This window comes from Quercus lobata, chromosome 11 (assembly GCF_001633185.2).
Source record: "Quercus lobata isolate SW786 chromosome 11, ValleyOak3.0 Primary Assembly, whole genome shotgun sequence".
Lineage (NCBI taxonomy): Eukaryota > Viridiplantae > Streptophyta > Magnoliopsida > Fagales > Fagaceae > Quercus > Quercus lobata.
In genome coordinates this window covers 51,097,756-51,109,784 of record NC_044914.1, presented here as the reverse complement: position 1 = coordinate 51,109,784, position 12,029 = coordinate 51,097,756, and the positions used below count along the sequence as shown (strand labels likewise).

The 12,029-nt window shown below is 39.8% G+C and overlaps 1 protein-coding gene across 1 annotated transcript; it reads right to left on the bottom strand.

Moving 5' to 3' along the window:
- Nucleotides 1-9,330: 9,330 nt before the first annotated feature.
- On the bottom strand, nucleotides 9,331-9,888 carry LOC115967089. The gene has a single exon (XM_031086173.1). It carries the CDS (start codon nucleotides 9,886-9,888, stop codon nucleotides 9,331-9,333), a length of 558 nt encoding a protein of 185 aa, XP_030942033.1.
- Between the last annotated feature and the right edge of the window lie 2,141 nt (nucleotides 9,889-12,029).

The following is a 12,029-nucleotide window of genomic DNA, read 5'->3' as shown; positions in this document are numbered from 1 at the left end:
CCCTATGGAGAGTTTCACAGGCATCAAAAAGATCGATAGAAATATTAGTGTCCTTTTTATTCAAATCATCACAAATATGAGCAGACAAACATTTAAAATTATCCATGATAGCAGAGATCAAGGATCTCACTTAGAACGTTAATCCAATCAAAGTGAACCCGCTCTAATACCACTTATTTGTTCATTTAGACCCCTTAAACAAATTTTTTTAACCTCATTAATTAGCCAAATAAATCATATCATGCAAAGATGCGAAAAAGTAAATAATACCACGATATGATTACCTAGGAAAACCAATGAAACTAACTCGTTTCAAGGTAAAAACCTGGGGAGGATTTGACCTAGTTATCCTCAAGGTAAACCAAATCCACTATAAGAGAATTGAAGTTTTTACAAAAGATTTAACCTTAAATCTATTGTTACCTCATGTAGTAACTTATTGACACGACCACGTGCAAGTTCTGAATCCACAGACTCCTCTTCTTGGATTTATACCAACATAAGCCGCCTTTCTTGTGACTTTAAGATTCCACTCAAAAGTTTCAGCAACATAAACTCTCCAGTTTAGGACTCCAAGAGCACCCTTGAAGGTTTAGATTATCAGTTATTGTTGATCTTGTTGCAGTAACTTCAGATCTACCGGTTTTATTGATATCAGAATGATTTCCGATAGTGACTTTGAAAGAGGAAGGTACAAAACATTTTAGATCTCACAAAAGCACCTCCAAAGTCTCTCAAAAGCTCTGAAAACGTAGTTAGGGTTTTCCTTTATATACTAGAAGTGTTTCACTTGAACTCCAAAACATTTAAGTAGAGTTTGGGCTGAAATAGAATTCTGCAGAAATTTCATGTCTACGATTTTTGATCGGTTGAATCTAATTTTCGATCGATCGGATTTCCTTGAATTTGAATTCTTTGATTTTCTGCAGCTTGAATTTTCGTGTGTTTTGACTTGTAATACCTTGAGCATTGTCTAATAAACTCTATAGACTCTGAAATCTATACCTAGACAAGTTCGTGCTCACAGTTTGCCAATTGTTCTAAAGTTTTAGAACTTAACAGAAGATGACTCAGCTAAACTGAATCAATTTGTGTTAAGCAAGTTAGCAAATGTACCTGATGAAATAAAGGACATTGTTGAAAACACTTAATTGGATTATATTATGTTATCCCCATTAAGGTATAGACATCCCTGGACCTTATTTGGGGAAACATCATGCAAAGGCAATGTTTGTGTGCTTGGTGATGCATTCCACCCCATGACCCCAGACAGTGCCCCAGCTCAGCTGTCTCTCTCTCTCTCTCTCTCTCTCTCTCTCATATGAAGCACCTAAGAGAGAAAAAGAAAGCAGTTTGACTAAAAAGGAAGAATGTAAATGAAAATGAAAGTGAAAGCATGAAAGAATTAGGTGAAACAGAAGACATGTTAACATAATCCAAAACAAGTTCAGTTAGATGGGTTAGGTTTTGAACAAGCCTTTTCAAACTAGGCGTTTCAATTCTCATGCCAAAATTCAAAGAGAGATCAAGTGAAACCAGTTTGGATAAGTGGGAGATTTTAGAAGGAAAATTACCAGCAACGGAGGAGTGAATGAGGTTGAGATGCGAAGGTGGATGATCGAGAGTTCTTCCGAACTTGTAAGAAAAAGTTAGTCTTCATCTTGGGCCTCCCCGTTCTTGTTTATAACACTTCGTGTGACTAAAATCTTGTCATCAGGATCACCAAAATCATTAAGCAGTTCTTCAAGGCCAACACGAACTTGACCGATAAATTTGCCGCCAAGACAGGAAACATTGCGGTGAGATTCGAGCCCAACAATCAAATAAAGCCGCCTCTGCTGGGCCTCAACAATTTTTATGTTGAAATCAAAGTGGGTTCTCCACTTGGTTTGAACGGCCGTTTAGGTCAACAGGACTTTTATTATCTTTGTCATGGTAGCAATTATCGTCATCATCGCAAATGCAAATGACATGGTAAGCCTTTAGGCGTTGAAACAAATGTACACTCTCTAGATCATTAGCATGCTCAATGACTATCTCTAGTCGTCTCCAAGCCATTAGGTGCTTTGAAGAAAATGCAGTATAGGATGTAAAGCCAGTGGTGTAATGGGGAGAGAAGAGAGTAAGAGCTGTCAGGCCATAATTTTATACTACCATTTCACTTTTGAACTTTACATTTTAAGTTCACTTTCCCGTGCACATGGTTAATTTTATGTTATTACAATCCAGACCACCCCTTGTCTTGCAAGCTTAGAGAAATTCAACCTTCATTTAATGTGATTGTCAGTTGTGACAAGCTGTCACGTTGGAGGAGAAAAGAAGGAAATTAAGGCCATCCAACCTAAGAGTTCTAAAAATAAAAATAAAAATAATAACATAAAATAAAAGTCATTTCCACGTTTCAGAAATCCACGTATCAAAAAGAAACTTTTTTTTTAATATTATTTTATAATACATTGGTAAAACTCCCCATTTGGCATTAGTATCGTAAAAAATTCCTTGTAAGAATATTTTCGTTAAAAATCTTAAAAATTTTAGTATTTCACAATTAAAAATCTAATTTTATAACATATAACACATCACTTTACAATATATTTTATATCAAAATTTCTATTTTTTTTACATTTTATTTAAATATTTTTTATTTTTTGTTCTTCCTCTCCCTGTATCTCTCTCTCATCTATCTCTCTCTGTCTCCTCTATTCTCAACACCACTAGCCACCACAATACCAACTATCACCACAAAACCCACCACCTAACCGCCCACCAAGAATCCACCACCCATATCACAACCACCACAAAACTACCATTCATGCCACAACTAACCAAAAAAAAACTCTACATCCACCCACCACACTCACCACATCCACCCATACCACAACCACCACATCCACTCACCATCGTCACCAATAACCACCAGCCAGATCCACCACAACCACAAACAATAGCATAGAAAAATGAAAAAAAATAAATAAACCACCCACCACACAGGCTCAACCCACGGCACAACCAACCACTAAATCAATCAACCCATACGCATAAGCCAAACCCACCCCAATCAACTCATACCCACAACCATAAAACCACTCAAGGTTGCCAAAACCCACCCACAACCTAGATCTGATTTTACAAAACCCACCCACTCATACCCACGACTCAAGGTTTGCGGTGGCTCTAGCAAGGCGATCTTGAAGAGCCGATGAGGCAAGCTTGTGGGGTGGCCCAAGGTGATCTTGAAGAGTGCAAGGCTTGCGGTGGCTCCGGCAAGGCAGGCCGTTGCTATGAGAAAGAGGGAGATGGAGAGCATCGAGAAAGAGGGAGACAGAGAGGACAAAGAGGCAAAGAGAAAAAGAAAAAGAGACTTGGAGAGAGAGAAAGAAAGAGACGTGAGAATTAAAAAAAAAAAAAAAAAAATTTACAACCGTGCTACACTGAGCTATTATTGATAATAGTTCACTATAACTGTATGTCAAAATTTTTGACATTTGAAATCTTTGATGGAGTGGGTTTTTTTGTGTATTGGTGCTAAAATTTAGCTTTTAGCATATTTAGCATCTTTAATGGGAATGCTCTAAGAGCATTCATATTTGGTTTTTACAAAAAATTTCATTTTGCTATTTTAAAAGTTACTTTATCATTTATACCATATCATTTTACAACACACCCAACATCTCAACTTTTATTTTCTTATATAATTAATGGAGTCAATTTCGTACCGAAAACCGTTTTGGTTTGACTAGAAGAATGATATATTTCAGTACTGGTTGATACCGGTGTACCATTTCGAAATTACCACTATTTATATATATATATATAATAAAATATAATAATAGTTATTTTATAATGTTTATTGACATATAAAAAATTTACTTAAATAATATATATTGATTTATACAAAATAAACTTTTACAATATTAATCTTTTTTATTTTATTTTAGTAATTATTAAGCCAATTACTATAGTTTGATATTTTTTTTCTATTCCGTACCAGACCAGCATTCTATGCTTTTTTTTTTTTTTTTTGCTTTCCTCATTTATATGATTTTATCACCTTTTTTTAATTTTCTTTTCTTTTCTTTTCCTTTTACATACACCACAACAGGCTGACACATGCCTGATGCCTCTTGCCTCTCACCTCTATTAATTTCTTTTTCTTTTTTTGATCCACGCACCTAAGACCTACAAGTACAACTTACATGTCATTACAATTTCCAGACCATATGTAGTCAGACCATATGTAGTCCAAAGGTGAAAATAAATGAGTTGCTGAGAGAAAGAACGAGGAAATATTTTGTTTGATAAGAGAGAGAAGATGAATAAAAAAATGAATTATAAAAAATGGCAATTGTACAGTATCATTCCAAGATAGAATTCTACTCTGTTGGAATATTATAATTTTTTATATAAAATACAATATTCTAAATATTGATTAATTGCTTCTTTAATTGATTTAATATTTATACCTTTAAACTTTTTTTTACTGTCAAAATCTATCATTTGACAGCTTTTATATTTAGAGCACTAGTATTCAAGGATGAAAAAAAAAAAATTTATTTTACATCCTTAAACATCACTTGTAATGACAGAATTTTGATTGGACCCAATATAGAATTGAGTTTTAACCCAATAAACCCAAACAATGAATTTGTAGAGTGTGGGTATAAGAATTAGTTCTATTTGGTAAGAAAGACAATAACAGTTGTTTATTTAAGAGAATCAAACACAAGTAAAATGAGAAAATTTGTCCTCGGCACAGTTCGAGAAGGTATATTATAATATCCAGTTGATGATCAATGTTCCAAGAGTTCAAAGGATTATTACAAAAATTTCTTGATTTTTCGATCCCTCTCCTTTGGGCCACTTCTCCATGCTATATACTATAATTTTGGTATCATCCCTACCATACACATGTAGATTAGTTTCTAGGAACTCCTTCTTGTCCCATCCAACACCTCCCAGAACCTTCAGCTAGCAGTTGTAAAGCTGCTTAACCACTATTCAGAGTTAGCTAGAATGCATTTAATGTGGAGGTAGCAGTTTTTGAAGATATTTGTTACCTCCCTTTACTCATCCCTTATCCAATGTCTGACTTCTAATCATGATGTAACCTTGAAGGATGTCCAGGATGATAAGACATTCTTACTGACCTCGGATCTCTGTTTCCGAGATGACTTTTCTCCTCGAACATATTTTGCACTATCACATACAATCCTTATTTTTTCTTCTTATACCATTCCCATTATAACCTTATTTGACCATCCTCGGATTGGTTAATATCCTCGGATTGGGCCATAAGCCCAATTCGTACAGTTTTAATAATACCTTCTAGATAACTGGCCCCCATATCACTTTATCTATTTTACCAACTCATTTTACAACTCACCCTACACCCTAATTTTTATTTTTATATACAACCTAATAAAATAATATAAATTACCTAATAAAATAATAAAAAGCACTCTCCTCCCACTCTTTTTTCTCTTCACATACAACCAGTAGATTAAAATATTATTGTAAGGACCAGATTCGACTACCAAGCCCGACAAACAAATGGACTTAGGCCCAACAAGCCCAAAATGATGAATTTGTAGAGAGTAGGTTGGAAAATTGGCTTCTAATGAATCAGACTAGCATAACGGTAGATTTTGACAAGAAGATGTAAATAGACAGGGATATGATGAAGAAAAACATCATCGGCAAGGTCCGAGAAGGATTGTTCTGGTATATTGTTCTTAAGTTAGATTACAAGTTTGTTCTTAGTTGCTACAATGTGTCATCGGACACCCCTCAGGCTCATTTGTACATTGGGACGGCCAATGTAGCCCTGCTCAGGGGTCTTTTCCACATTAATGCAGTCAAAAAGTTAGTTGTAGAGCTTTAAATGCGATGGTAGCAATTTTCCTTTTAGATATCTTAGGACTTCCTTCTGTACTTTGTTTTTGCAATGCATATCCGTGCTTGCAGAACTTCCGGGAACATCTCTCTGAACGATAGACCACCTGTTCGGACCTCAGTTTTGTTTATCCGAGGTGACGTTGGTCCTCGGCCTACCCACCTATGCCACTGTGACCAAAACTAACCTCGTCATCTACTAACACGGATTCCAATAATAACATTTACCCCTTCTTGGGCAATCTCTAGTCCTTGACTTGGTCCTTAGGCCCAATACATACATAAACAATGGGCTCCGAGGCCCAATGCCCCTACAATAGCCCCTCGAGATTCTTCTTTCTGGCTCCTCGGCAAGAAAGAAGGATTTTGATGTCACTGTAGTTGCCTAGTGCTCTCCGCATCCCACCTCTGCTAATGAAGATGCCTTTTTAACTGCCCAAGGCACAATCCTGGCATTTTGGCATTTGAAGTGCGCCCGCAATAAATTCCTGCAGCTTCCTGTCCCCCACATTCTACGGTGTGATGCAAATCTGACAGCTAATGTTTTTGTTAGGTACCAAGCGAGAAATTTCCCGCTTCTAACTTCCTTGATATAAATACCTCTCAAATCAACTTCTCCTCTCACTTTTAGCATTCATTTCATTCTAGCGCACATACCTTGAACTTGCACACCTTTCGTACTCACCTGAGTCCTCACAAATACCAAAGGTCTGTCCGAGGACACCTTTATACTCTCTGTAAGTCTACTTGAACTTTTACTCTTTACTTTTCTATATGCCCTTCTTCTCTTTGTGTTCTTTCTCCTTTGTCTCCACTTCCTTTCCTCAACCTCCATAGTTTCCCCTTACCTTTCCAAAAATGGGTAGATCTAAGTGTCGAGTAGAGTCCGAGGAGAAAATGGAGAACTTTAGGGCCCAATATAGGATCCCTCCCGGAGTAGGAATGAGGTACTGTGAGGAAGGGCAGTGGTTTGAAGATAGGAAGGAACAAGAAGTGGTAATCCTTATGATCGCGTTCATAGAAGGGGGGATGAAAATCCCTATGGGCACGGTCACTAGGGATTATCTCAGAGCCCATAGGTTAGCTCCCACTTAGTGCGCTCCCAACATGTTTAGGATCTTAAGCTGTGTAGACGCCCTAAATGAAAGAATGAGTCTAGGCCTTACCCCTCATGATGTAAACTGGATTTACAACCTCCACCACCTAACTGGGTAGGGGTACTACTTGAAATCCAGGTACCCTGAGGTTAGGCTCATCCAATGCCTTCCCGACTCCAATAAAAGCCTAAAAAAGGACTTTTTGATCCTATCAGGGGAATGGCACGATAGTTTCCCTTATTCGACAAAGGAGGGGACACCAAGTGGGATTCTAGGTCTACATTCACAATTTCAAAGTCATATCCTTCTCTTTTTCCTCAATTCTTTGCTTACTCAGAAACTACCCTTGATTTACAATTTGCTAATGATTTTTTGGTGATGGTTTTACAGACCCACATGCCGTTGTACCCAACTTCAATCTTGTAAGTCGTGCAAGTTTAGACAAGATCTTGAAGGCTGAGGTCTTCGTCCATACAGATGGCCAGCTCAGAGCAGCTTATTTGATTCTGGATTATGTCCCGATCTCGAAGAGCTTTTTGGCGCCTATGTGTGTCATCAAAGCCAGAGATCCCCGGTTGCACCGGATCAACGTAGTAGCCCCAGGCTTTTTACTCTCCGGCCCCATCTCGAAAGGCACGTTCACTACAGAGCCCATCTTTAAAGGCATACCAAAGGTCACCTCGCCATTACAACAGACAGCCGGAGTAGCCGCTTCTTCTCGCACTACCAACACAGAAGAAGAAGAAGTAGTTGAAGTAGCTGACTTTGAGGACGAGTTTGAAGTCTTTAACAGACCTTTGTCCCCAGAAACTTCAACTCTTGACCTCGGCCCACCATTCTCACCAATACTTAACGAGATGGGGATACAACGCAAACCAAAATCTAGCTTGATGGATTTGATAAAGTCTTAACTGGGGAGGGATGCACTTGGGAAAGCTGCCCAAACTAAGCCCTCCATTCCTCCACCTACCCTGCCCATTCTAACAGCCGACCTAAAAAGGAAAAGAGAGCCAAAAGGAAAGGAGGTTGTAGGAGCTGGACAAACCCTCCCCCCTCATGAGGACAAGGCTCAAAGGGTGGCTAAATAAGCCAAACTGGGACAGAGGGGCGTCAAGAAGAGAAGCGATCCTCAGGTCGGGCCTCCAACCTAGCTTATTGCCTCAATGCTGAATAGGGAACCTCCTCTAGCCAATGCCTCCATCCGCAATTTCCAGGGAGGAGTAGCCGGCTATGTGGCCGATGCGGTGGAGCAGGCTCTGCTGCTCCCCGAGGACATGACCGAGCTACGAGATATGAGGAGGCATGAGGTTTTCCTCAGTCTCAAAAGATACCTTGCCATGGTACGTCCTCTTCCTTTTTTCCTAGATTTTTTTCTTTACTTTCTGTTTCTAATTCTTACTTCTTTCCTTGGCAGGCTGTTCAAGCCTTCTTCCGGGCAGAGGAGATGACCAACTACTACCATCGGCAGATGAAGGATGAGGAAGGAAGGCGGAATGCTGCTGTGGAGGCCTTCAACGTGGCCGAGAAAAGCAATTAAGAGCTCAAGAAGAAGTTGCAGAAGGAAGAAAAGGAGAGAAAATATGTAACAACTGCCCTTGAAAATGCTGAGAAGCAAGTTGAGAACCAAAGGCTGCTACTGTGCAGTGCTAAGGACCAGCTGGCCTCCTTCAAGACCCAGATTGTTGCGCTGAAAAATAAATTGGAGGAGGTTGAGAAGGCCAGAGCTCTAGCTGAGAAGGCCAAGGAGGAGGCAAAGGCGGCCAAGGAGGAAGCAGAGCAGTATGGGTACGATGTTGGGGTGGCCGAGACCGAGGACGCCCTTAGGGCCAAGGTCCCTGGTGTATGTAGGGCTTACTGTGAGCTAGTATGGGCTGACGCCCTCAACCAAGCCGAGGTTGAGCCTTCGTCCGTGCTTAGGAAAGCAGAAAGTATCTACTACCCCCTAGCCATACGCCTTTCAAGGCCGGCCTAGTGACCTCGGAGGTAGGTGAAATTCCAGGCAGCCAACTTGAAGTTCCTCCTACAGCTAACACTTCTTCAAAGGGGGTAGAGCAGGCTGAGGATACCACTAAGATAGGGGATGTCCATAAAGGAATAGTCCAAGGCTTTCACCCACCTCCAATGGCTCCAGGGGATTTCTCTAAGGAAAAAGAAACTTCTCAAAGCATGGAGTTGGTGTTGGCAACCCTCTCCATCCCCCCAAAAGAGGATCCTAAAGATAAAGCCAAAGTGTCCACCATGGCAGCAAATACCGAACCTCCTAAGGATCTAAAAGAAAAACTTGTAATAAAAATGAAGCACTAGGTTGCCCCCCCCCCCCCCCGCCCCCCTTTTTTTTGTTTTAGTTTCCACTTCTCTGAGGACTATTTAACTCCCAGCCCTTTATTCCTTTTGACTCCTTTATCATTTGGATTGCTGTCTCCCAAATGCGATCCTCAGACACACCATTTCCTTCATGAACAATTTGGTTCCTATTATACCAAATCATCCAAGCAACACCAAAAAAGATCTCCAAATCCCTCTGTGTTCCCTTTTCTAGCAAACATAAGGCCAAGTCCACAATCTCCATGTTGGCATCATTCAAACAGATTGGGCATTCTTCCCATTTGCTCCACACTCTTTTAGCAGCTTCACAGTAGATGATTGCATGCTCAGTTGACTCAGGTTCCCCACAACAAACAGGGCAGGTAGGATCCACTTGAATTCCTCTATTACTCATATTTAACATAGATGGGATGGCCTTCATGCAAAGTCTCCAAGCAAAAACTCTCACTTTGGCCGGAATGTTTAAGTGCCACATCTTTTTCCAAAGTGGGCCACATACATCTCCCACTGAGGATTCACCTCTTTCATGCTTTTCTACAACTTCCTTAGCCAAAAAATAAGCACTTTTCACCATGAAAATTCCTTTTTTATTTCCCACCCATATTAGTTGATCCTCCTGTGGGCAGTGAGGGATTGGGATGCTTAGGATTTTCTCCACTTCAAAACCAAGAAAACTCTATCAAGAATGTCTTTTCTCCATCTTCTAGTATCTTGATCAATCAAGGCCGATACCATGGGGAAATCTCCAAAATCTTTCCTTGGGGAAATGACTTTATAAGTCGTTGGGGTTGGTAACCACCTATCATCCCATATATGGATTGTCTTCCCATTTCCTACTCTCCATCTTGTTCCTTTTTGTAGAATCTCTATGCTCTTATGAATGCTTCTCCAAGCATAAGATGGTTTGTTGCCTATGCTTGCATTTAAAACATCCCCATTGGGAAAATACCTTGCTTTATACATGCGCGCCATAAGCGATGTGGGATTTTCCAACATCCTCCATCCCTGCTTTGCCAACATAGCCAAATTGAATGCATAAAGATCCCGGAACCCCATTCCCCCTCCTGACTTTGAATTACACATTCTTGACCAGCTAACCCACGCCATTTTTGATTCTTGATTCTTCTGCCCCCACCAAAAGTTCCTCATCATCCCCTCAATGTCTTCACAAAGCCCTTTGGGAAGTAAAAAACACCCCATTGTGTACGTGGGGACAGCCTGAGCAACCGCTTTAATAAGGATTTCTCTTCCTCCAATCGATAGCAATTTCTCCTTCCAACCGGTCATCTTTTTCCCCACTCTCTCCCTAACTTCATTGAATATTTGTTTCTTTGATCTCCCAATCATCGAAGGTAGGCCCAGATACTTCTCTGGCTGTACATTCTGCATTGAACCCAGCACATTCTTCACCCTTTCTCTTGTTTCTTCCTTAGTATTTTTACTAAAAAAAACCGATGACTTTTCTGTATTTACTTTTTGGCCTGCTGCTTCCTCGTATTTATGCAGAATTGTGCATAGCTCTCTGCTTTCTTGCTCCGATGCCTTGCAATAGACCACACTATCATCGGCAAATAAGAGATGGGTAATTTTTGGGCTGCCCCTACATATAGAGATGCCAGAGATATGCCTTCTCTTTTCTGCCTCCACAATCAAAGCCGTTAGTCCTTCTGTACATAACAAAAACATGTAGGGAGATAAGGGATCACCCTGGCGTAGCCCCCTTGTAGGGGTAATACAGCCATGGGCCTCACCATTTATGAGAATAGAATAGGAAACAGAGTTTATACAGCTCATAATCAAATTAATCCATTTATTATCAAAGCCCATTTTTGACATAATTTTTTCAAGAAAGCACCATTCCACTCTGTCATAGGCTTTACTCATATCTAATTTAATAGCCATATACCCCTCTTTCCCATCCTTTCTTTTCTTTAGATAATGCATTATTTCAAAAGCAACCAATACATTGTCAGTAATGAGTCTACCAGGGACAAAAGCACTTTGGCTTTCGGAGATGATTGAGGGGAGAAATGGTTTCAGCCTATTTGCAAGAATCTTTGACACAATTTTATATGAAACATTACAAAGGCTTATCGGTCGGAATTCACTTATCTTTGTTGGATTTTTTATTTTAGAAATAAGAGCTATATTTGTCTTGTTAAGCTCAGCTATAGGGGCATTGAAATTAAGAATATTAAGAGTAGTTTTTATCACATCATCCCCAATTATATCCCAATACTTTTGATAAAAGATAGCAGACATACCGTCCGGGCCCGGTGCTTTTGTTGGGTGCATTTGTCGGATAGCTTGAAGAACCTCCTCCTTCTGGAATTCTTTAGTTAAGTCTTCATTCATCTCCCTGGTCACTCTTCTCGGTATCAAATCTGCTACTTCCATTGCTCTGGTTGGGAATGAAGTAGAGTACAACTCTTTGAAGTAACTCACAGCAATATTTGCTATGTCTGTTTTCTCTTCACACCAATTCCCTTCTCCATTCAGCAAGCCCCTGATTTCATTCTTCTTCCTTCTCTGAGATGCTTTGTAATGGAAATATTTTGTGTTTCTATCACCAAGGGTCAGCCATTGGATTCTGGATCTTTGATTCCACTTGACTTCTTCATCATCTAACATTTCATTTATTTCCTTCCTTATTGCATTAATTTCTTCTCCCCTACTTCCATCCCTGTCAGTCTGGATTAGATCTTGCAATTTCTT

Coding starts and splice junctions, on each gene's coding strand:
- LOC115967089 (XM_031086173.1), bottom strand. CDS start 9,888: ATGGTGAAAAGTGCTTATTTTTTGGCTAAGGAAGTTGTAGAAAAGCAT.